Source organism: Scyliorhinus torazame, chromosome 22 (genome assembly GCF_047496885.1).
Source record: "Scyliorhinus torazame isolate Kashiwa2021f chromosome 22, sScyTor2.1, whole genome shotgun sequence".
Classification (NCBI taxonomy): Eukaryota; Metazoa; Chordata; class Chondrichthyes; order Carcharhiniformes; family Scyliorhinidae; genus Scyliorhinus; species Scyliorhinus torazame.
The window spans coordinates 112811044-112837642 of NC_092728.1; the positions used below are offsets into that span (position 1 = coordinate 112811044).

At 51.9% G+C, this 26599-nt stretch overlaps 1 protein-coding gene across 7 annotated transcripts in view; it reads right to left on the minus strand.

The window, feature by feature from the left end:
• adamtsl2 (ADAMTS-like 2) overlaps positions 1-26599 on the minus strand; it is a 154534-nt gene that overhangs the window by 61420 nt on the left and 66515 nt on the right. For all 7 annotated transcript variants that reach the window (XM_072488951.1, XM_072488952.1, XM_072488954.1 and 4 more), the window contains 2 exons: positions 9375-9455; positions 8020-8195 (listed from right to left, as the gene is read on the minus strand). In XM_072488951.1, coding sequence (XP_072345052.1) covers positions 8020-8195; positions 9375-9455 — 257 coding nt within the window. The remainder of the gene's footprint in view (positions 1-8019; positions 8196-9374; positions 9456-26599) is intronic.

Sequence of the window (26599 nt, forward strand, 5' to 3'; positions counted from 1 at the left end):
ACATAAGGATTGTTGGCCAAATGCTAGTGTCATATGGATGTGCAGAGTAAACCTTCACTGAGAGGCCCAATGTCACCAGTTTGTCATCGGCTACTCAGACTTTGACATATCTATCAAGTCTGAAAATCCCAAGGTTCAAAGCGAAGGCTCTTCGCTTTTATGGGGAAACCTCGTGTTGGTTCATTCTTGTGAAGAAAGCATTAGTCACATGCTTCATGCAGGATGCACAGAATCGGACAGATTCTGCTGAGATCATAGATTTCCACTGAAAATAAATAGAATTCAAGCACTATTCATTAGTTAGATCCATAAAATTTCTGTGGGGTGTTTACTATGTTGTCCGGGAGAACGTGGAGTAGGTTTTGCCTCCTTAGTAGCCCGGAGACGGATATTGTTAGTGTGGAGGGACTCAAAGCTCCCGAATTCAGAGATCTGGCTTAGTGACATGGCCTGGTTTGAGAAAATAAAGTTTGCCCTAAGAGGGTCAATGCTAGGGTTCGTCCGGAGGTGGCAGCTGTTTGTTGATTTCTTTGGAGAAAACTAACTGTCAGCAGAGGTGGGGTTGGGGGGCGAAATTAGATTATTGTTGAATGACCAAAATGAACTCCTTCTCACTCTAGTCCCTCAAACTCCAAATATGCAGTATCGGGGTCTTCCAAAAGCCACACACAAACTGCAGAATAAATGGGAGGGCACTAACTGATTGCCAGGACCTCCAGTTAACTTCTGACCTACAATCGAGCTCCCAGGTAAATGCACAAAGAAAATTAGCAACAAATGAACTCGTAAAGGGGCTGGTTTAGCACAGTGGGCTAAACAGGAGTTGGCTTGTAATGCAGAACAAGGCCAGCAATATGGGTTCAATTCCCATAGGGGCCTTCCCAAACAAGCGCCGGAATGTGGCGACTAGGGGCTTTTCACAGTAACTTCATTGAAGCCTACTTGTGACAATAAGCGATTATTATTATTAAAATCAGCCTACCACTGCAATGTGGCATTTAGGCTAGAAGGTGCTGGTTTAGCACAGGGCTAAATCGCTGGCTTTGAAAGCAGACCAAGGCAGGCCAGCAGCACGGTTCAATTCCCGTACCAGCCTCCCCGAACAGGCGCCGGAATGTGGCGACTAGGGGCGTTTCACAGTAACTTAATTTGAAGCCTACTTGTGACAATAAGCGATTTTCATTTAATTTCAGAAGCAATGGTCTTTATGGACCTGCCCTGTATTTGTGAATAAAGAATTTTAGTCAAATTTAAACAAAAGAAGAATACATACATTAAATACGCAGACAGTAAAGGAGAAGGGAGCACTAATAGGTTAGGAAGGAAGTTAAAAAAAAACAATTAGGATAGCAACTCGGAACTATAAATTATATTATTAAAAATTGTAATATATTTTACAGATAAATAAATAGCAAAAGGAAAATCAGGATTGGAATAGGATCACACAGATGCACAATGTAAACTCACAAATATCTACATTCCAGGGAGAATAACAAGTTGGGCATAACTCAGGAATAAGAAATGAAAAGAAAATTCAAGGTGGAATGAGGGAAATAATGGGTAAACTAATCAAACTTAAGAGAGCTTGAGATGGATTGTATCTGAGCAGAGCAGAGGTAGTTAGGGAAGGTGGTGGTGTTGTGGCTTATCACTGGACTAATAATCATCTTTGGGCTAATAAGATTCAGGGTAATGCTCCGAGGACCCGGGTTTGAATCCCACTAGGGCAAATGGGTGAAATCTGAATTCAATAAAAATCTGGAACTACAAGTCGAATGAAACCATTGTCAATTGTTGTAAAAACTCACCTGATTCACTAATGTCCTTTAGAGACGGAAATCTGCTGTCCTTACCCGGTCTGGCCTACATGTGACTCCAGACCCACAGCAATGTGGTTGACTCCGAACTGCCCCCTCAAGGGCAATTAGGGATGGGCAATAAATTCTGGCCCAGACTGCGATGCCCACGTCCCATGAAAGAATTATGGAAAAAAAGGAGCTAAAAGAGGCACTATTTATGCATATATAACTCATTAGAAAGGGGAACAGTGTCAGACTGGTAGACAGTTAATTTGATTTAAAAAGGGATATTGAACAAGTCCAGGGAACCAAAGAGCTGAATGTTGGTGATCGGAAAGATAATGGATTGGAAGCATAGAAAATAGGAGCAGGAGGCCATTCGGCCCTTCAAGCCTGCTACCCCATGCAATACGATCATGGCTGATCATCTGACTCAGTAACCTGTTCCCACTTTCCTCCCATATCTTTAAATCCCTTTAGCCCCAAGAATTATATCCAACTCTTTCTGGAACACATACAGGGCTGGATTCTCCGGTGCCGGGATGCTCCACTTTGCCAGCAGCCCGGGGATTTCCCGACGGCGTGGGGCTGCCCACAATGGGAAACCCCATTGGCCGGCTGGCGAGACGGAGAATCTTGGGGATGCGCCGCACCAGGGGCTGGATTCTCTGCCGGCGGGATGCTCCGTTTTGCCGGCAGCCCGGGGCTTCCCCAACGGCGTGGGGCTGCCCCACAATGGGAAACCCCATTGACCGGTCGGCATAACGGGGCATCCCGCCGGCGGGGTGAAACGGAAATGTGGCGGGGGGGGGGGGGGGGGGGGGGGGGGAATCCAGCCCCAGATATCTGGTGCGGCGTGATGGAGATTCCCACCCACAGTGTTTTGGCCTCAGCTACTTCTTGTGGTAGTGAACGGGACAGATTCACCACTCTCTGAGTGAAGAAATTACTCCTCAACTCTGTCCGAAATGGTCTACCCCGTATCCTCAGACTGTGACCCCCACCACCGGGAACATCCTTCCTGCATCTACCCTGTTCAGTCCTGTTAGAATTTTGTAGGTTTATATGAGATCCCTCCTCATTCGTCTGAACTCCCATGAATATAATCCTAAATGACTCAATCTCTCTTCATCCCTCAGTCCCAACATCCCTGGAATCAGTCTGGTAAATATTCGCTGCAGTCCCTCTCGAGCAAGTACATCGGGCTGGATTCTCTGTGGGATAATGCCGAAATCGCGAAACGCGATCGGCCGGAGAATCGGCTGATGCCAAAATCAGGCTTGTTGCCAGTTTCACGCTGAATCAGCATTCTCTGGACCCCTGAAATAGACGAATCGTGGTGCCCACCCAGCGGCCCGGAAGTACAGTATGCATCTTATTATTGGTCATGATGACTGATTCTCCAGGGCCTCAGCGATTCGGCGCCTTGGGTGGGCCGATTTCCCGACGGGGTGTTTCTAACATGCTAATTGTGAACCTGGTGTGCTGGCTGAGAGAGGAGGTAGGAGGTGGTGTGGGGGGACTGCGGGCCCCCAGATCGGACACCGGCCATGCTTTCGGCGGGGGGGGGGGGGGGGGGGCATGCCAGGGCCGGGGGGATGTAGACAGGCCGGGCAGCTCCTGACAGGACACGGGTGGTGCCCAGGCAGAGTGCGCCATTACGGTGGCCATCTTGTTGGCCACCCACCCCGGCCCCTGGGTGGACGCAGACACAATGGCCGGACCGGGCATGCAGGATGAGACTGCGGATGAGCAGGGAGATGGTGAGACACATCTGCCACATGATGGCATATCTGGCATCGCATGGGAATGGGGGAGGACACCGACTCCCGGTGGCCATCAAGGTGATGGTAGCGTTGAACTTCTACGCAACGGGTTTGTTCCAATCGCCAAGTGGGGGCCTGTCCGGCATCTCCCGGACATCGGCGCACAGGTGCACCAGTGCAGTCACTGACGCCCTGTATGCCCAGGCGGATCGGTACATTCAGTACCCAGTGGACTGCGCCCACTAGGATGCCCGGGCAGTGGGCTTCGCCGCCATCGCCAGGATGCCCTGGGCCCAGGGGGTCATCGATGGGGTGCACGTCACCCTGCGGCCTCCAGATAACAGGCCGATGTTCACGACAGGAAGGGGTACCACTCCATGAACGTTCAGGTGGTCTGTGACCATCAGATGAGGATCCTGCGGATCTGCACCCGGTAGCCGGCAGTGTACGTGACTCATTCATATTGGCACAATCGGTGATACCCGAAAGTTCGAGGAATACCCCCTCCAGCTGCGGGGCTGGTTGCTGGATGACAGGGGTTACCCAGTGCGGTCGTGGCTGCTGACGCCTATACGGAGTCCACAGACCGACGCGGAGAACCGCTACAATGATGCCCATTGTGCATCCAGGGGTGTGGTTGAGAGGTGCTTCGGGATCCTGAAGATGTGTTTCAGGTGCCTGGACCGCTCTGGAGGGGCACTCTAGTACAAGGCCAGGAGGGTTGGCCGCATCGAGGTGGTCTGCTGTGTCCTCCACAATATAGCCCAGCAGAGGGGCGATGTGCTGGAGGAGGAGGAAGGGCAGGCCTCGTCGGATGAGGATGAGGGGGAGGGGGACAATGAGCGGGACATGGGGGCTGGCCAGGCACGGGAGGCCGCACAATGGTACCGCCAGGGCCAGCGGCACGGGGCAGACTCATCGAGACATGTTTCACCAACTAGGGGAGAGGGGGGTTGCTGGGCAGGGGTACGGACACCACAATACCGCACCCCTTCACCACCGACCACCCTCACCTCCCACACCACCGAGCACCCTCACCTCCCACACCACCGACCACCCCCACCTCCCACACCACCAGAACACCCTCACCTCCCACATTACCGACCACCCTCACCTCCCACCCCACCAGAACACTCCCTCTGTTATATATACCAGCGGCCCTACGAGCTGGGGGCAGTGACAGAGGGCCTGGTCTATGATGATGATGACAGCCCGCTCTGCGATGAGCTCCATGCTCAATGTCTGACCCATGCACACAGTAGCATCTTCCACCTGGATCCCTGCATGTGAGCTGGACACTCCATCACACGGTCCCGTCGAGTCGCTAGGGAGGGGGTGGAGACCTACACGGTCCACCCACTAGGTCTCACTAGTCCACCACCCCTCACTCCCAGTGGCCATCACCGCCCCATCCCATCAGACAGAGCACAGAGGCAGGTTTGAACAGTGTTAACAAGTGTTTGATGTGAAGAGGTATATGCAGTCTGTGCAGTTTCTGTAGTTAAACTGTGCCCTGCACCCATGCCAACTTAACTGGTGTCGAAACTTTCTTCCCTTACGGGCCCTACCACTACGCCTAGGTGGATCCCCAGACGTGGAGGCGGCCTGCTGTGACTCCTGCCCTGCGATGTTGATGCACAGCTCCTGGGGCGACCCGGCCTGGATGGGCCCGGCATGTTCCTCGGCGTCCCAGGTGGCATTTTGCCACCCTGTTCTGCCTGCTGCCCACTAGATGCACCAGAGACAGGAGGGGGTGGGTGGGTCCGTCCGTCCGAGGGGCTGCGGCGTCCCGAGACCTCCCCTGCAGGAGTCACCAGCACGGGCCGCAGCACCTCCTCCTCCCTCGGGGTGCCCGACGGCCCTGGGCTACTCCAGGGGACTGGGGGCTGCAAGCGGAGCCATCCCCAGAGGCCCCCCCGCCACCCGGAGCTGCCAGTCCTGGAGGCCCGCTATGGTATCAACAATGGTCTGCACGTTCGGGACCATGGAGCACAGGAAGTGGGCCACCTCCCTCTGGTTCTGTGCGACGTCGGCCAGCACCTGGGCAATGCCACCGATGCTCTCAGCAATGGCCTACTGAGACTGGGCTGCAATCTGGTTCCTGGGGCCGGACTGCCCTCCGACTGTCTGGCCCCTCGGCTGCTCCTACCCCCACCTGCTGTACCGGACGACTGTGTGGTGCACACCAGTGAGTATCCCAGGAGCCTCTTCGTTAATTTGCCCAACCGAGGTGAGTGTCTCGGAGATGGTGGACAGTGTTGGTGACAGCTGTGACGGAAAGTCTGTGTTCTCCTCTGACCCGAACTCCGGGGTCTCCTGGGTCTCAGGCAGAGGGCTGGTGTTCCGGCTGCTCTCCCGGTCAATGCTCGGCTGTCTGGGGGGGCACCGGCTCTGGCACTGGCTGAGGGCAGGGTCCCCGGATGGGCCGGCCCCATCCCCGGCTGGGCCTGGAAGGCACAAGACAGCATGTATGGTTAGACAGCGGGACCGGGGTGAGCACACATTAGTCTTGGGGACTCGTAACCAGGCAGGGGGTCTCACTTAATCGCTGACCTCTGCGTCAGTGACCTCCCTCTCCTCGAGGCCGCCGACAATGTCTAGTGCCCTCCTCTGCTCGGGAATGCAGATCTGGTGCTCCCTCTCCAGTCTTCTCCCGCTCCCAGCGGTTGTGCGCCTTGTCCTGGGGGAGGGGGGGGCGGCAAACACAAACAACTACAGTGTTAGACGATCCGACGCATGCAGCCCAGGGGTTGGGTAGTTGATGGCATCAATGGCCAGGGCACACAGCCATTGTAGCTGGCATGGGTGCTGGCATGTGGGTCAGGGTGGGGGTCAAACCGTCCCCCGGGGGGAGGGGTCCAGGTCGTGTGTGTGGGGGGTAGGGTGCTTGGTGCCAGGGGCGTGGCGCTGGGTACTCACCCTGGCCGCCCTGAGGAGGTTGTACATTTTTTTGCTGCACTGGTCTCCAGTCTGGGCCACCTCCCCGACAGAGGCTCCCACCTCCGCCCAGGCACAGCCAACGGTGGCGCCTGATGAACTCCGGCCCGGGGTACAGCACCAGCCTACTCTCCTCCATGGAGTCTAGGAGGGTCTCAAGTTCGCCGTCCCGGAAACGCAACGCTGCTCTCTTTGCGGCCATGATGGCTGCGGTGCTTGTGTGTGGGAGGGGGAGAATGAATTATGTCCAGCCGCAAGAACCCATCTATCTCTTGTCTGGGAAGCCAGTGGATGTGGTACATGTGGACTTTCATAGACTTTCAACAAAGTCCCACATAAGAGATTAGTGTGTACAATGTAGGGGTATTGTATTGAGATGGATAGAAAACTGGCAGTCGGGGGGAAAAAAAAAGAGTAGGAATAAACAGGTATTTTTCTAAATGGAAGGCAGTGACTAGTGGGGTACCGCAGGAATCAGTGCTAGGACCCCAGTTATTCACTATATATATTAATGATTTTAGATGAAAAAACTAAATATAATATCTCCAAATCTGCAGATACGACAAAACTGGGTGGGAGGGTGAGCTGTGATGAGGATACAGAGATCCATCAGTGTGATTTGGACAAATCAATGGCAGATGCAGTATAATGTGGATAAATGCAAGTTATCCACTTTGGTCGCAAAAACGAGATGGCAGATTATTATCTGAATGGCCATAAATTAGGAGAGGGGAATGTGCAACGTGGCCTGGATATTGTGGTATTATCACCTGGACTAATAATCCAGAGACCTAGACCAATGCCCTGAGGTTCACTACTCGCTGAAAGTAAGCAGGAAGTAAGGAAGTTATGTTGGCCTTCATTGCGAGAGAATTCGAGTACAGGAGCAGTGGTGTCTTGCTGCAATTATACAGGGCCTCGGTGACAATCTTATTAAAATATATAAGATCCTTTAGCAGTCACCCTGCCAAGTCCCCTCAGAATCTCATGGATGCTGGCGCAACCTATCCAACTTCAGGAAATCAGGAAAAGTTAACATGCAGGTACAGCAAGTTATTAAGAACACAAATGGAAAGTTGTCATTTATTGCAAAGAGAATGGAATATGAAAGCTTTGTTACAGTTGTATGGGGTATTAATGAAGCCACATCTGGAATACTGTGTACAGTTTTGGTCTCCTTTTTTAAGAAAGGAAAGAATACATTCGAAGCAGTTCAGAGAAGGTTAATTTGAATGATTTCTGGGATGTTGGGGTCAGCCCATGAAGAGAAGTTGGATAGGTTGCGCCAGCATCCATGAGATTCTGAGGGGACTTGGCAGGGTGACTGCTAAAGGATCTTATATATTTTAATAAGATTGCCTTTCATTCATCTAAACAGCATAGAGTACTCTTTCAGGAGAAAAAGTGTAAAGTATTGAAATTTTACAAGTCATAGTGCTATTATTACTATAGAAGTTCATTCTGCACATTTACTTGAATCAAAATGAGATTTACATTTGAAATAATTGTGGTTATACCAGAATATTAACTCCCAGATCTGTCGGTCCTTGAGCCACAATGTATTCAATACCAGTTTCATAAACATCCATTGGTCTCCTATATTTAAAAACGGTGCCTGCAAGGTGGAAGTTTCTTGAACCGTCTACTTTTAAATTGCCATTCACAAAAAAGTTCCCAGACTCATCAGCAACAGCTGGAAGGTAAATAAAAGTACAGATAAAACTCATCTTTCTTGCAGCATGTCACTGCCACTGCTTTAGATTTCATTAAAGAAAAACAATACCAAACCTATGATACTGTGAGGCTTGCCTCCTGAGCCTGAAATTCTAGACACGGGTGAATTAAACCGGTCTTTAAAACGGACCAGCAAGCCAGTTTGTGAACAAACGGCTACCAGTGACAACACAGAAAAGAGACTGTGTGTTCATGCTCATCTTGAATTCTATTTTGAGGGCAGAGGAACAACAATAATGACATCTCTTAGGGGATCCTATCCTGTAGGAGACAATGAAAGAAGTAAATATTAATACTGTTGCAATTTAGCATGTCTAAAGGTTTGAGAATAATGGGGTAGTCTGTGAGCTGGCATTCTCCCACTGAGACATTGCAAAACATTTGGAAAAACATGGAATTTTGTTACACCAAAAGCCAGAGATTGCGAGAATGCCATATAGAAATTCCATCCCAGTATCTCCAGTTAAATCTGGAGCGTTTAAAGCAGAAATTACTGGATATTACGAGGAAAAACTGGATAAGTCTTTGAAGCAGTGGAAGATGCAGGATTATTCTAGTAAAAATATTAGCACAAACACAGGGAGCTAAATTGCTCCTATCAGTGTTCGAATCTAGTGAGACAAGATTTCTTCTGACTTTGGGACGCAGTTAATGTGTGTCAGTCTCTCACTGGATCCACACACTTAACAATAGCCTCTGGAATATTGGATATTTACTGCCACTATTACAAGTGTCTGTAAAACAATCTTACCAAGTGGAGTAAAGAATACTTTACAAGAAATCATGAAATAGTAGCTATGTTTGTTATGGTTCACTTTTTAAATCAGCCATCCTTGATCGTGGGAATATAAATATTTCATGGCTGCCTCCAACAACTCCATTCTTTACAGATTATGCTGCATTTCCAAGCTAGAATCATGATAATATTGCACAAAATAATATTTTATATTCAATATGGAATGTATTAAAATATTCAAATCAGAATGGTTGGTGCCAACAGAGATGAATAACGTACAAGATTACATTAATAGTACATTGGGGCAAGCAAATACACCATTACATTCATCAGTACGAGCAGACAAGACAAACACGTATTAAGGAAAATAACATTGAAAACTTCAAGTGCTTTTTTACATACCCAAAACATCATCTGACTTTTTTCTTTCAATTATTTGGATATCTTTTGCACCAACTGGGATGTGGGTTATTAGAGAATAACCTAGGAAACAGTTTAATACATTTTCATATCAAAGTCCATGTCAATCAGCAAGTAACCTATGGCACAGCTCAAACTCCAGCTACTAAGAGGATTACCTGGTAAAACTGACCTTAAAAAGGTAAAAAAAATGGGGGGGGGGGGGGGAATTCAGACGACGGATTTTCAAGAATGCGGAGACACAAGTATCAGGCTCGAGGCCTGCAGCACACCCGATACATTCTCTCTACCAAAATGGGGATGGACCTCTTCTGAAAAATGCAGAGGTGAGAAAGGATCAGGCTCAGATATTTTTATGGTAGAATTATAGTGCGAATACTATCCAGATCCACAGGAAGAAAGGTCACTTATCCTTGGCTGATGATGGAGGAAAGGAGAAAAATGACAAACAGTAATCAAAAGAATGTTTTAACCAGCAACACTAAAGCAGTCTCTGGGTGAAAAAGGTTTTCCTCACATCCCCTCCAAATCTCCTGCTCTTTGGCGCTGGAGTGTGGCGACTAGGGGATTTTCACAGTACTTGACTGCGGTGTTAATGTAAGCCTACTTGCAACACTAAGAAAGATTATTATTGTTATCTGTGCCCCCAGTTATTGATTTCCCCTACAAAGGAAAAAGGTTCCTTCCTACCCATCCTATCGATGCCCCTGGTCATTTTATACACCTCACTCAGGTTCCTCCGTCAGCCTTCATTGCTCCAAGGTAAACAGCCTCAGCCTAACCGGCCTCTCTTCACAGCTGAAATGTTCCGGCCCAGATCCTGGTAAATCTCCTCCGCACCCTCGCTGTACAGCGTGAACTCCAACGTAAACTTTTGCACGTATCTCACAGCAGGCAGCTTTGCTACAGGTTGCTTCCAGCTATTTGAAGCTCTCCAACATGATAACAGACTGTGCACCAAAGAATCTATAACGATTTATATTGATGCCTTAGATGAAGGAATGGGGCAATGTTCTCTCTAAACTCTGCAATGCAGTGCAAGCTGAACGTTTCCGTGCAGGCTGGAGACAAGTTGTTCTTTTATTCTTTCATGCGATGTGGACATCCCTGGCAAGGCCAGCATTGTTGTCCATCCCTAATTGTCATTGAACTGAGTGGCGTGCTAGACCACTGCAGCAGGCAGTTAAGAGTCAACCACATTGCTATGGTCTGGAGTCACATGTAGGCCAGACCGGGTAAGGATGGCAGATTTCCTTCCCTGAAGCACAAAATAAACGCATAGAAATAATCCCATAAATAACTGCATGTGCGCAATCATGCAAATAATTTAAAGGGATACTGCGTTTAAACAAATCACCTGCACACTCCACAACAGAATTAGAGGGCTCGTTAGAACTGAGAGTAACATACATATCCAAGCTCGCTAGCACGTGGTTACGTGGGAAAGTAAGTGGTAAGCAGAATGCCGAGAGCCTCAGAGGGATATTGGCAAGTTGGGTTGGTGAGAAACAATTTGGCAGATAATAGAATCACAGAATGATTACAGCACAGGCCAGTTTGTGTCTGTGCCAGCTGTGCCAGTATGAGTCTGTGCCAGTTTGTGTCTGTGCCAGTATGAGTCTGCCAGTTTGTGTCTGTGCCAGTATGAGTCTGTGCCAGTTTGTGTCTGTGCCAGTTTGTGTCTGTGCCAGTGAGTCTGTGCCAGTATGAGTCTGTGCCAGTTTGTGTCTGTGCCAGTTTGAGTCCGTGCCAGTTTGTGTCCGTGCCAGTTTGTGTCCGTGCCAGTATGTGTCTGTGCCAGTATGAGTCTGTGCCAGTTTGTGTCTGTGCCAGTATGTGTCTGTGCCAGTTTGTGTCTGTGCCAGTATGAGTCTGTGCCAGTTTGTGTCTGTGCCAGTATGAGTCTGTGCCAGTTTGTGTCTGTGCCAGTTTGTCTGTGCCAGTTTGTGTCTGTGCCAGTATGAGTCTGTGCCAGTTTGTGTCTGTGCCAGTATGAGTCTGTGCCAGTTTGTGTCTGTGCCAGTTTGTGTCTGTGCCAGTTTGTGTGTGCCAGTATGAGTCTGCCAGTTTGTGTCTGTGCCAGTTTGTGTCTGTGCCAGTTTGTGTCTGTGCCAGCCTTCTGCCAGTTTGTGCCTCTGCCAGCTTTCTGCCAGTTTGTGTCTGTGCCAGCTTTCTGCCAGTTTGTGTGTGCCAGCTTTCTGCCAGTTTGTGTCTGTGCCAGCTTTTTGCCAGTTTGTGTCTGTGCCAGTTTGTGTCTGTGCCAGTATGAGTCTGCCAGTTTGTGTCTGTGCCAGTATGAGTGTGCCAGTTTGTGTCTGCCAGCTTTCTGCCAGTTTGTCTCTGTGCCAATTTGTGTCTGTGCCAGCTTTTTGCCAGTTTGTGTCTGTGCCAGTTTGTCTCTGTGCCAGCTTTCTGCCAGATTGTGCCTGTGCCAGTACAAGTCTGTGCCAGTTTGTCTCTGCCAGTTTGTGTCTCTGCCAGTGTGCCTGTGCCAGCTTCCTGCCAGTTTGTGTCTGTGCCAGTTAGTCTCTGTGCCAGTTCTCTGCACCTGCCTTACTTCCCCGCCCTTTTCCCCTTAGTTCTGCAATTCTTTCTCTTCAAATAATTAACCAATTTTTTTTTGAAGGCCTCATGCAGCGTCATGTGTCAGGCAACAGCCATCTCCAATGAGAGATAAACTAGCCATCTCCCTTTCACATTCAATAGCATTACCATCGCTGAATCCTGCACAACATTGGTGTTGGAGGAGGGGGGGGGGGCTACCAGTGACCAGAAACTGAACTGGACCAGCCATATAAATACTGTGGTTATAAGAGAAGGTCAGAGGCTGGTAATCCTGTCGCGAATAACTCATCTCCTGACTTAAGTTTAAGAGCAGGGAGGTTATGCTGGAACTTTGGGCCACAGCTAGCGTATTGTGCGCGGTTCTGGAAATCACATTACAGGAGAGATGTGATTGCACAGGGAAGGGTGCAGAGGAGTTTTAGTTGGATGTTGCCTGGGTTGGAGTTATGGGGCGCGATTCTCCAGCCCTGTTGCACTCTCACTTGAGCGATACGAGGCCAGTGAACAGCGGGAGAGGTGAAAAATGAGAACTGCGCAGGGTGCCAAACCATTTGCTATGAAACCACACCGGTCTCTGGATCTCGCCGTAGCTTGGCGTGAAACCAATTATTGCCACTTATTTCCATACAATTAACAGGAGCCATCCCACATCCAACAGCCTCCCGTCATTCAGCGGCCTCCTCCACAGCAAATGATCATGCTGGCGCCGACTAGTGCTCCTTTTGAAAAACGTAAACCTGGCGATGGGCTGCTGTGGGAAGCCGAGGAGGGGAGCATCCGTCTTCGCTCACAGGCAGTGAGCCCGCGGGCACTGGACATGCTGCCCGTGTTCGGGGCGGGGGGGGGGGAAGAGAAGAGAGAGAACGGGAAAGAGGGGCTGGGGCCTGCTGGACGGTACGGGTGGGGAGTGCGGATGTGCATGGGTCTGCCATGCCAACCCCTGTACCATGTTTTCCTGTACCGGGGGCAGCCCCTGCCCATCTTCCCACCAACCACCCATAACTGCCACTGACCGCGGAGGCCTCTGGTCGTGTGGCTGAAGGGCATCGCTAATAGGGAATTGGCAATGTGGTTATGTGAGCACTTCTCAATCCCAAGTGGAGCCCCGTGGTGAGCAGGGCATGTAGATTGGGGCTCATTGCCTAGCATCACAATCACACGTTGATGCATAGACAATGTGCTTGGACCCTGCGGGAGGCTGCACCATAGACGCAGCGGCAACTTTTGCTTACCCAGAGGATGGGCCCCAGCCCAGGGCACATGTCCACAGCTGGGTGTGTGTGGGCAGGGCATGTCGGGTGGTGGGCCCACATGGACAAAGAACAGAGGCCTCATACTGGTTGTGCTGAGAGTTTTTTAATGTCCCGCGTACAAGTGTACACCATTCCCCACTCTTCCGATGGCATAGTCCCACTATCACCACCCTCCCTCCCTCGCCCCTCCAAACTCCCTAACCGAGGTCCCAGGTTCGATCCCGGCTCTGGGTCACTGTCCGTGTGGAGTTTGCACATTTTCCCCATGTCTGCGTGGGTTTCACCCCCACAAACCAAAGATGTGCAGAGTAGGTGGATTGGTCACGCTAAAATTGCCCATTAATTGGAAAAAATGAAATGGGTCCTCTAAATTTAAAAAAAACCTATGATGTTGTTGCCATTACAGAGATCTGGTTGAGGGAAGGGCAGGATTGGCAGCTAAACGTTCCAGGATTTAGATGTTTCAGGCGGGATAGAGGGGGATGTAAAAGGGGAGGCGCTACTGGTTAGGGAGAATATCACAGCTGTACTGCGGGAGGACACCTCAGAGGGCAGTGAGGCTATATAGGTAGAGATCAGGACTAAGAAGGGTGCAGTCACAATGTTGGGGGTATACTACAGGCCTCCCAACAGCCAGCGGGAGATAGAGGTGCAGATAGGTAGACAGATTTTGAAAAAGAGTAAAAACAACAGGGTTGTGGTGATGGGAGACTTCAACTTCCCCAATATTGACTGGGACTCACTTAGTGCCAGGGGCTTAGACAGGGCGGAGTTTGTAAGGAGCATCCAGGAGGGCTTCTTAAAACAATATGTAGACAGTCCAACCAGGGAAGGGGCGGTACTGGACCTGGTATTGGGGAATGAGCCCGGCCAGGTGGTAGATGTTTCAGTAGGGGAGCATTTTGGTAGCAGTGACCACAATTCAGTAAGTTTTAAAGTACTGGTGGACAAGGATAAGAGTGGTCCTAGGATGAATGTGCTAAATTGGGGGAAGGCTAATTATAACAATATTAGGCGGGAACTGAAGAACATAGATTGGGGGCGAATGTTTGAGGGCAAATCAACATCTGACATGTGGGAGGCTTTCAAGTGTCAGTTGAAAGGAATTCAGGACCGGCATGTTCCTGTGAGGAAGAAGGATAAATACGGCAATTTTCGGGAACCTTGGATAACGAGAGACATTGTAGGCCTCGTCAAAAAGAAAAGGAGGCATTTGTCAGGGCAAAAAGGCTGGGAACAGACGAAGCCTGCGTGGAATATAAGGAAAGTAGGAAGGAACTTAAGCAAGGAGTCAGGAGGGGTAGAAGGGGTCACGAAAAGTCATTGGCAAATAGGGTTAAGGAAAATCCCAAGGCTTTTTACACGTACATAAAAAGCAAGAGGGTAGCCAGGGAAAGGGTTGGCCCACTGAAGGATAGGCAAGGGAATCTGTGTGTGGAGCCAGAGGAAATGGGCGAGGTACTAAATGAATACTTTGCATCAGTATTCACCAAAAAGAGAAATTGGTAGATGTTGAGTCTGGAGAAGGGTGTGTAGATAGCCTGGGTCACATTGAGATCCAAAAAGACGAGGTGTTGGGTGTCTTAAAAAATATTAAGGTAGATAAGTCCCCAGGGCCTGATGGGATCTACCCCAGAATACTGAAGGAGGCTGGAGATGAAATTGCTGAGGCCTTGACAGAAATCTTTGGATCCTCACTGTCTTCAAGGGATGTCCCAGAGGACTGGAGAATAGCCAATGTTGTTCCTCTGTTTAAGAAGGGTAGCAAGGATAATCCAGGGAACTACAGGCCGGTGAGCCTTACTTCAGTGGTAGGGAAATTACTGGCGAGAATTCTTCGAGACAGGATCTACTACCATTTGGAAGCAAATGGACGTATCAGTGAAAGGCAGCATGGTTTTGTGAAGGGGAGGTCGTGTCTCACTAACTTGATAGAGTTTTTCGAGGAGGTCACTAAGATGATTGATGCAGGTAGGGCAGTGGATGTTGTCTATATGGACTTCAGTAAGGCCTTTGACAAGGTCCCTCATGGTAGACTAGTACAAAAGGTGAAGTCACACGGGATCAGGGGTGAGCTGGCAAGGTGGATACAGAACTGGCTAGGTCATAGAAGGCAAAGAGTAGCAATGGAAGGATGCTTTTCTAATTGGAGGGCTGTGACCAGTGGTGTTCCACAGGGATCAGTGCTGGGACCTTTGCTGTTGTAGTATATATAAATGATTTGGAGGAAAATGTAACTGGTCTGATTAGTAAGTTTGCAGACGACACAAAGGTTGGTGGAATTGCGGATAGCGATGAGGACTGTCAGAGGATACAGCAGGATTTAGATTGTTTGGAGACTTGGGCGGAGAGATGGCAGATGGAGTTTAATCCAGACAAATGTGAGGTAATGCATTTTGGAAGGTCGAATGCAGGTAGGGAATATACAGTGAATGGTAGAACCCTCAAGATTATTGAAAGTCAAAGAGACCTAGGAGTACAGGTCCACAGGTCACTGAAAGGGGCAACACAGGTGGAGAAGGTAGTCAAGAAGGCATACGGCATGCTTGCCTTCATTGGCCGGGGCATTGAGTATAAGAATTGGCAAGTCATGTTGCAGCTGTATAGAACCTTAGTTAGGCCACACTTGGAGTATAGTGTTCAATTCTGGTCGCCACACTACCAGAAGGATGTGGAGGCTTTAGAGAGGGTGCAGAAGAGATTTACCAGAATGTTGCCTGGTCTGGAGGGCATTAGCTATGAGGAGCGGTTGAATAAACTCGGTTTGTGCTCACTGGAACGAAGGGGGTTGAGGGGCGACCTGATAGAGGTCTACAAAATTATGAGGCGCATAGACAGAGTGGATAGTCAGAGGCTTTTCCCCGGGGTAGAGGTATCAATTACTAGGGGGCATAGGTTTAAGGTGAGAGGGGCAAGGTTTAGAGTAGATGTACGAGGCAAGTTTTTTACGCAGAGGGTAGTGGGTGCCTGGAACCCGCTACCGGAGGAGGTGGTGGAAGCAGGGACGATAGTGACATTTGAGGGGCATCTTGACAAATACATGAATAGGATGGGATAGAGGGATACGGACCCAGGAAGTGTAGAAGATTGTAATTTAGTCAGGCAGCATGGTCGGCACGGGCTTGGAGGGCCTGTTCCTGGGCTGTACATTTCTTTGTTCTTTGTAAATCTTTCCAGAGATTCGCGTCCATGAGGACAGATCAGACAGATTGGGGCTGTTTCCTTGGAGCAGAGGAGACTGAGGGGGGACATGATTGAGATGTATACAATTATGAGGGGAATAGATCGAGTAGTAGACAGGAAGTAACTTTTCCCCTTTGTGGGGGGGGGGGGGGGGGGGTGTCAATGACCAGGGGGCATAGATACAATGTGAGGGGCAGGAGGTTTAGAGGGGATGTGAGGAAAAACCTTTTCACCCAGAGGGTGGTGGGAGTCTGGAACTTGCTGCCTGAAAGGGGGGAGGAGGCAGAGACCCTCAGAACATTGAAGATGAATGTTTAAGATTGGGGAGGCGGTGGCATTGTGGTATTATCACTGGAACTAAAACAGAAACCAAGGGTTTCTGGGAACTTGGGATCCCAGAATCCCGCCATTGCAGAGGGGGCAATTTGAATTCAATTTTAAAAAGTCTGGAATTAAAAGTCTAATGATGACCACCTAACCATTGTCGATTATTGTAAAAACCCATCTGGTTCACTAATGTCCATTAGGGAAGGAAATGTGTCATCCTTACATAATAATAATAATAATCTTTATTGTTGTCAGAAGTAGGTTTACATTAACACTGCAATGAAGTTACTGTAAAAAGCCCCTCGTCGCCTGTTCGAGTACACACAGAGGGAGAATTCAGAATGTCCAATTCACCCAACAGCACATCTTTCGGGACTTGTGTGATGCACTATCAATTACGACGAGACGAGTGTAGAGAGTAATCGAGGCTTTATTACACAAAGATGTGTGGCTGCCGAAATGGCCGCCGTTCGGAGAGCACACACATTTATACTCCGCCTACTGGGCGGAGCCAGCAGGCAGGGATCTACCCCCGTACCTGTAGTACAGGGTCCTTACCGTAATACCCTCGTATGCAGTGCAGTATATACAATATACCACATTCACCCCCTGTTAAAAATGAGTCCAGCGGGGGTGGTGGAAAACTATTCACATACAAGTTGTCATTAAAATTTCAGAGAAGGTTACAAATTTAGACGGTCGGGCGCCTTGATCCGTCATTGAGAGTGCCGCAGTGCTGGTGGCGAGTCAGGCGTCGGCTCGGTTGGTGACTCCGGGAGCGTGTCGACATCCTCTTCATCCCCGGGTGGGACCAAGGGGAGGACGGATTGTCCTGGAGCAGGGGCTATGGTGGGGTGCGCTGGGGGAAGGGAAGGTGGCGCCGGGGCGGGGGGCTGTGGGGACCCAGCTGGTGCCAGGTCCGAGGGAGACTGTGTCTTGGCGGCCTTCAGGGTATGCTACGTAGGCGTACTGCAGGTTTGCGTGGAGTAGTTGTACCCTCTCAACCAACGGGTCCGCCTTGTGGAGCTGCACGTGCTTGCGGAGAACGGGTCCTGGAGCTGCCAGCCATGTTGCGAGCGAAACCCCGGATGGTGGACTTCCTGGGGAAGACCAAGAGACGTTCATGGGGGGTTTCGTTAGTCGCCGTGCACAGGTGCGACCGAATGGAGTGAAGTGCGTCGGGGAGGACCTCCTGCCAGCGGGAGGCCGGGAGATTTCTGGACCGCCTTCCAGACCGTCCCATTCTCCCGCTCCACCTGCCCGTTTCCCCGGGGGTTGTAGCTGGTCGTCCTGCTCGAGGCAATGCCCCTGTTGAGCAGGTACTGGCGCATCTCATCGCTCATAAATGAGGATCCTCGGTCGCTGTGGACCTCGGCAGGGAAACCGAACAGAGCAAAGGTGTTGTTGAAGGCTTTGATGACGGTGGCAGACGTCATATCAGGGCATGGGATGGCGATGGGGAATCTGGAATATTCGTCGACCACATTGAGAAAATACGTATTGCAGTCGGTGGAGGGGAGGGGCCCTTTGAAGTCCACGCTGAGCTGTTCAAAGGGGCGGGAGGCCTTCACCAGGCGCGCACGGTCTGGCCGGAAGAAGTGCGGTTCACACTCCGCGCAGACCTGGCAGTCTCTGGTGACAGCCCTGACTTCCTCGATGGAGTAGGGCAGATTGCGGGCCTTAATGAAGTGATAAAAGTGGGTGACCCCTGGATGACAGAGATCGTCGTGCAGGGTCCAGGAGTCGGTCCACTTGTGCGCTGGCACATGTACCTCGGGACAGGGCATCGGGGGGCTCGTGGAGCTTACCGGGGCGATACAAAATCTCGTAATTAAAGGCGGAGAGCTCGATCCTCCACTGCAAGATCATATCATTTGTGATCTTACCCCGCTGTGCGTTGTTAAACATGAAGGCAACCGACCATTGGTCTGTGAGGAGAGTGATCTCCTGCCGGCCAGGTAATGCCTCCAGTGCTGCACAGCATCGACGATAGCTTGGGCCTCCTTTTCGAAGGAGGTGTGCCAAATATCGGAGGCATGGAGAGTGCGGGAAAAGAATGCCAAGGGCCTGCCTGCCTGGTTGAGGGTGGCGGCTAGAGCGACGTCCGATGCATCGCTCTTGAATTGGAAGGGGAGCGTCTCGTCAACCGCGTGCATCCCCGCCTTGGCGATGTCAGCCTTGATACGGTCGAAGGCCTGGTGAGCCTCGGCCGGCAGTGGGAAACGGGTGGAGTGGATGAGTGGGCGGGCCTTGTCCGTACAGTTTGGGACCCACTGGGCGTAGTACGAAAAGAACCCCAGGCATCGTTTGAAGGCCTTGGGGCAGTGGGGAAGGGGGAGATCCATGAGGGGGCGCATGCGATCGGGGTCGGGCTCTAGAACTCAGTTCTGAACCACAGAGCCGAGGATGGCTAATCGGTTCATGCTGAACACACACTTCTCCTTGTTGTAGGTTAGGTTGAGGAGTTTGGCAGCGTGGAGAAATTTGGAAAGGTTAGCGTCGTGGTCCTGACCGCAGGTGGAGATGTTATCCAGGTACGGGAAAGTGGCTCGCAGTCCGTACCGGTCAACCATTCGGTCCATCTCCCGTTGGAAGACCGAGACCCCGTTAGTAACGCCGAAGGGAACCCTAAGGAAACGGTAAAGGCGGCCGTCCGCTTCAAACGCGGTGTACGGGCGGTCCGCCTTGCGAATGAGGAGCTAGTGGTCGGCAGATTTCAGGTCCACTGTTGAGAAGACCCGGTACTGTGCAATCTGATTGACCATATCAGATATGCGTCAAGCTGAGTGTACCGATTGATGGTTTGACTGTACTCAACGACCATCCTATTTTCCTCGCCCATTTTCACCACTACCCCTTGGGCTCTCCAGGGGCTGTTGTTGGCCTCTATGATATCTTCCCGCAGCAGCCGCTGGACCTCAGACCTGATCAAGGTTCTGTCCTAGGCGCTGTACCATCTGCTCCTCGTGGCGACGGGTTTGCAATCCGGGGGAGGTTTGCAAACAGAGAAGGTGGGTCGACCTTAAGGATCGTGAGGCCGCATATAGTAAGGGGTGGTAGGGGCCCGCCAAATTTCAGGGTTAGGCTCTGGAGGTTGCACTTGAAGTCCAGGCGGAGTAGGAAGGCAGCACAGAGGTTGGGGAGGACGTAGAGCCGGAAGCCGCTGAACTCTACGCCCTGGATGGTGAGGCTGGCGATACAGCACCCCCGGATCGCCACGGAGTGGGATCCGGAGGCCAGGGAGATTCTTTGGTTAATGGGGTGTACCGCAAGGGAGCAGCACCTTACCGTATCGGGGTAGATGAAGCGCTCAGTGCTCCCGGAGTCCAGAAGGCAGGATATCTTATTCCCGTCGCCCTTCACCTTTGTTGACGCGGTCGCGAGGTTGTGCGGTTGGGGCTGTTCGATCATGACGGAGGCGAGACGTGGCTGGTTTTCGGCGGTTGCAGGCGATGAGCGGCCCGATGAGGTGCCCGACGGGCAGGGGTCCTGAGGTAGGCAAGAGTGCTCCGCCCATTGGTTGTGAGGCAAGCAAGATGGCGGCGCCCACGGGCCGCACGTGGTCTGAGGCGAGGAAGATGGCGGCGCCCACAGGCCGCACGTGGTCTGAGGCGAGGAAGATGGCGGCGCCCACAGGCCGCACGTGGGGGTTGCAGGGACAATAGCGGCGATTGAGCGGGCCTGGCACACTGCAGCGAGATGTCCTTTCTTGCCGCAGGCCTTGCAGAGCGCGCCGGGCAGCGCTGCCGGGGGTGTTTTGTCTGTCCACAGAAGTAGGACTTGGGTCCCCCGGGGTTGGTTGGCTGCTGCGCGGCACAGGCGTGGGTTTGGCTGGGGGCGGTCTCTGATGGGGTCCACGATGGGGTGGCCGCTGGCGGGGTCCACGATGCCCAGGAGGGGTGGGCCGTGCGGTCAGGGGCATACGCCTGTATGTTGCGTGAGGCAACTGTGAGCGAGAGCGCTAGTTTCTTGGTCGCCGCGAGGTCAAGCGTAGCCCCTTCTAAGAGGCGCTGGCGGCTGTTGGCCGACCCTGTGCCCGTAATGAACGCGTCTCTCATTAGCAGGTTAGAATGTTCAGTGGCTGAAACAGCCTGGCAATCAGTCTCTCACCAGGGCGAGCAGGGCACGGCAGAAATCTTCCACAGACTCACCGGGAAGTTGGTGCCACATGGACAGGAGGTGCCTGGCGTAGATCTTGTTGGTCTGCTGAGCGTAGTTCTCCTTCAGTAGCGCCACGGTCTCTGCGTAAGTAGGTGCGTCCTGGATGAGGGGATAGAAATCGGAGCTCAGCCACGTGTACAGAATCTGGAGCTTCTGGGATTGAGTCTGTCGCAAATCCGATGTATGCTTCAAAGCAAGCTAGCCAATGTTCGAAGTCGTTTTTGGCGTTGTCTGCTTGAGGATGCAGCTGCAGGCGATCCGGCTTGATGCGGAGATCCATCTCTCTGTAATAAATTGATGCACTATCGATTACGACGAGACGAGAGTAGAGTGTAATTGAGGCTTTATTACAGAGATGTGTGGCCTCCTACAACTGCTGCCGAAATGGCTGCCGTTTGGAGAGAGCACACATTTATACTCCGCCTACTGGGCAGAGCCACAGGCTGGGATCTATCCCCGTACCTGTAGTACAGGGGCCTTATCGTAATACCCTCGTATGCAGTGCAGTATGTACAATATAATACAACAGTGGTGACTACCACATTGTGGGAGGAAACCGGAGCACCTGGAGGAAACCCATACAGACACGGGGAGAACTTACAAATTCCACACAGACAGTGGCCCAAGCGGGAATCAAACCTGGGACCCTGGCGCTGTGAAGCAACACTGCTAACGACTGTGCTACCATGACGCCAATTGTTGGCCTAGCCAGCGATGTCCACATCCCATGAACAAATTTAAAACAATGGAATCCGCCTCTCCAAGCTCTCAGGTGGTGTATTCCAGATCCTTACCACTTGTGGATGCTGCTTCTTTCACCAGTCACCTGCAAGCAGTGTCCGCTGTCTCTCCATTGTTCCACCAATGGGAACAGTTTCTCCCCTTGTGCTCTGTCCATTTCCCCCATCATTGTGAACATCTGAATCAAATCTTCAACTTCCCTTCCCCAAACAGCCACAGATTCTTCAACCTATCCACATAGATTTTAGTTTCTCACCCCTGGAACCTTTCACATGAATCTTTTCTGCGTCACCTCTCCTGCCAACATCTGAGGTGTGTGTGTGGGAGGGGGGGGGGGGGGGGGGGAGAGACAGAGGCACAGAGAGGGGGGGGGGGCAGAGAGAGAGAGAGAGAGAGAGAGAGAGAGAGAGAGAGAGAGAGAGAGAGAGAGAGAGAGAGGGGCAGAGAGGGATGTGGTAGTCTTGTGTAGAGGTATTACAGTACCTGGTAATGCTGGAACACCATTGCTAGATATTGTATGTTTCCTATTGGTCAAGCCCTGCAAGGCGGAGTATAAGATCCCGTGCCGCCCCAGCAGCCTTCATTCTGTACCCGAGCTGCTGGGGGAAACATCTAGCTTATTAAAGCCTTCAGTTGGACTACAACCTCGCTTTAGTGGTCATTGATCGTGCATCGATTTAATAAACTAGATTTAAAAGGATGGAGCTCCGAATCAAGCCGGAATGTCTGCAACTCAGCCCCCATGCGACGAGCTCAGCAGCAATCTTCAAGCACTGGCTGGCGTGTTTAAAAGGATGTCGCGGAACGGCCGAAAACACACCCATGGGAGAACAGAAATTGCAAGTCCTGCACTCGAGGGTGAGCCCGGAAATTTACACCCTCATCGAGGACGCGGAGGACTTCGGTGCAGCAATCGAGCTGCTAAAAGGACATTATATTTGCCCGGTAAATCAGATCTACGCCTGACATCTGCTAGCAACGAGACGACAAATCCCTGGGGAAATCGCTGGAAGAATTCTACCGTGCGCTCCTGGTGTTGGGGAGAAACTGCAGCTACCCGCAAGTTTCGGCGAGCGACCACACAGAACTCTTGATCCAGGACGCTTTCGTGGCAGGTATGCTGTCCTCCCAAATCCGCCAGCGATTGCTGGAAAAAGACACCCTAGGCCTCGAGGAGGCACGGGCCATTGCAGGCTCCCTGGATGTGGCCTCCCGAAACGCCGGCGCTTACGTTCCGACCGCGCAGCAGCCCCCCTGGGCGGCGTGGAACCCCTCCGCAGCCGACCCAGACATCCCCCATCCCCCCACAAGCTTGTGCTGCAAGTCGGCCTGGCAACCCCGGGGGGCCCGCTGTTACTTTTGCGGGCAGGCCAAGCACCCCCGGCAGCACTGCCCGGCCCGCGCATCCACCTGCAAGGGATGCGGTAATAAGGGCCACTTCGTGGTGGTGTGCCAGGCTCGTGCAGTCGCCACGGTCTCCGGTGGCGAATGTGGACCGCCACCACAAACCTCTCCATGGTCCCAGTGCGGCCTCCTCCGCCATCTTCCTCCTCCAGGCCACATTCGATGGATGGGCGCCGCCATTTTGTGCACCCCCAGCCATGTGTGACCAATGGGAGCCGCCATCTTGGATGGACTCCCAGGACCCCAGCTCGGCTGACCGCACACCACCCAAAGAGAAAACTCAACTGCTGCGACTAGCCTCGGTGACCCTGGACCAGTCCCAGCCTCGAACACTCAAACTGTTACAACAACAGTACTAATCAACGGGCACGAGACGTCCTGCTTAATTGACTCTGGGAGCACGTAGGGCTTCATACACCCTGACACGGTAAGGCGCTGTTCTCTCCTCGTCCACCCCATTAATCAAAAAATCTCCCTAGCCTCAGGTTCCTACTCAGTAGAGATAAAGGTTTTTGTGTAGCAAAGCTCACAGTCCAGGGAAGGGAGTTTAAAAATTACCGTCTCTACATCCTTCTCCACCTCTGCACGGCCACACTCTTAGGTTTAGACTTCCAGTGTAACCTCCAAAGTTTAACTTTCAAATTTGGCGGCCCTATACCCCCCCCCTCACTGTCTGTGGCCTCGCGTCCCTCAAGGTCGATCTGCCTTCCCAGTTTGCGAACCTCACCCCGGATTGCAAACCCATCGCCACCAGGAACAGACAGTACAGTGCTCAAGTAGTGGTGGTAAAGACCGGGGAGAAGCATAGGATGGTCCATCGACTACAGGCAGACCATCAACAGGTTTACGCAGCTGGACGCGTACCCTCTCCCCCGCATATCCGACCTGGTAAACAGGATCGCGCAGTACAAGGTCTTCTCCACGGTGGATCTTAAGTCCACCTACCACCAGCTCCCCATCCGCACTAGTGATACACTGCCTTCAAGGCAGATGGGCGGCTCCATCATTTCTTATGCGTTCCCTTCGGTGTCACCAACGGGGTCTCGATCTTCCAGCGCGAGATGGACTGAATGGTTGACCGGTACGGTTTACAGGCAACATTCCCGTATCTCGATAATGTCACCATCTGCGGCCACGACCAGCAGGACCACGACACCAACCTCCGAAAATTCCTCCAGACCGCAAAGATCCTTAACCTTACATATAACAAGGATTAATGCGCGTTTAGCACCGACCGCCTAGCCATCCTCGGCTACGTAGTGCGAAATGGAGTTGGAGGCCCCGAACCTGAACGCATGCGCCCCCTTATGGAGTTCCCCCTCCCTCACTGCTCCAAGGCCAGTGCTGCCTCGGGTTTTTCTCTTACTATGCCCAGTGGGTTCCCAACTATGCAGACAAGGCCCGTCCACTGATCCAATCCACAGCTTTTCCCCTGTCGATAGAGGCCCGCCAGGCCTTCAGCCGCATCAAAGCAGACGATGCACGCCATTGACGAGTCCCTCCCTTTACAGGTCGAGACGCGTCAGATGTAGCTCTGGCGGCCACCCTCAACCAAGCGGGTAGACCCGTGGCCTTCTTCTCACGTACCCTCCATGCTTCCGAAATCCGCCACTCCTCAGTCGAAAAGGAGGCCCAGGCCATAGAAGCTGTGCAACATTGGAGGCATTACCTGGCCGGCAGGAGATTCACTCTCCTCACTGACCAACGGTCGGTTTCTTTCATGTTCGATAATGCACAGCGCGGCAAGATAAAAAACGATAAGATCTTGCGGTGGAGGATCGAACTCTCCACCTACAACTACGATATTGTGTATCGTCCCGGGAAGCTAAACGAGACTCCTGATGCCCTGTCCTGCGGCACATGTGCCAATGCACAAGTGGACCGCCTCCAAGCCCTCCACGAGGACCTCTGCCACCCGGGAGTCACTCACTTTTTCCACTTTATCAAGACCCACAACCTGCCCTACTCCATCGAGGAGGTCAGGACAGCCACCAGGGACTGCCAAATCTGCGCGGAGTGCAAACCGCACTTCTACCGGCCAGAGAAAGCGCACCTGATAAAGGCTTCCCGTTCCTTTGAACGTCTCAGCATGGACTTCAAAGGCCCCCTCCCCTCCACCAACCGCAACATGTACTTCCTGAACGTGATTGACGAGTACTCCCGGTTCCCATTCGCCATCCCCTGCCCCAACATGACAGCAACCATCGTCATCAAGGCCCTCCATAGCATCTTTACACTGTTCGGGTTCCCCGCCTACATACACCGTGATAGGGGGTCCTCCTTTATGAGCGACGAACTGCGTCAATTCCTGCTCAGCAAGGGCATTGCCTCGAGCAGGACGACCAGTTACAACCCCCGGGGTAACGGACAGGTAGAGAGGGAGAACGGAACGGTCTGGAAGACCGTCCTACTGGCCCTACGGTCCAGGAATCTCCCAGTCTCCCGCTGGCAGGAAGTCCTCCCGGATGCCCTCCACTCCATCCAGTCACTGCTTTGTACCACACCTCACGAACGTCTCCTTGTCTGCCCCAGGAAGTCCTCCTCTGTGACCTCGCTCCCGACCTGGCTGGCAGCTCCCGGACCCATCCTGCTCTGAAACCACGTGCGGGCGCACAAGTCGCACCTGTTGGTCGAGGGTCCATCTTCTCCACGCTAACCCCCAGTACGCCTACGTGGCGTACCCCGACGGCCGACAAGATACGGTGTCCCTATGAGACCTGACGCCCGCCGGAGCCCCACGCACACCCCAGCCACCAGTCCCACCCTCCCTCCCACCAGTGCACCTCACAGGAGGATCGGTCCTTCTGCTGGCCCCGCCTAGGCCCCCCCACCCACCCCGCAGACGCTCCCTTCCCAGGTCAACCGTTTCCCCCACCAGCGCCATCTAGGGGTGTCGAAGCTGCCACAGAGATCGAGGCCACGCTCGCGGAGTCACAGACTGCCGAGCCTCCACTAGAGTCACCACTGAAGCTTCGACGATCACAGAGGACGACCACCCCCGATCGACTGATTGCTTCATTTATAAAGTGTATAGTTAATTATGAATCATAAATAGTAAATAGTTACAAAACGCTGTACGGAGGTATTATGGTACCTCCATAACTATAATTTTTACCACGTTACCATGTTGTAATATCAGGCCACCACCCCCGCCGGACTCTTTTTTAAACAGGGGGTGAATGTGGTAGTCTGTGTAGAGGTATTATGGTACCTGGTAATGCTGGAACACCATTGGTAGAACATAGAACACAGAACATTACAGCGCAGGACAGGCCCTTCGGCCCTCGATGTTGCGCCGACCTGTGAAACCACTCTAAAGCCCATCTACACTATTCCCTGATTGTCCATATGTCTATCCAATGACCATTTGAATGTCCTTAGTGTTGGCGAGTCCACTACTGTTGCAGGCAGGGCATTCCACGACCTTCCTATTCTCGGAGTAAAGAACCTACCTCTGACATCGGTCTCATATCTATCTCTCCTCAATTTAAAGCTCTGTCCCCTTGAGCTAGACATCACCATCCGAGGAAAAAGGCTCTCACTGTCCACCCTATCCAATTCTCTGATCATCTT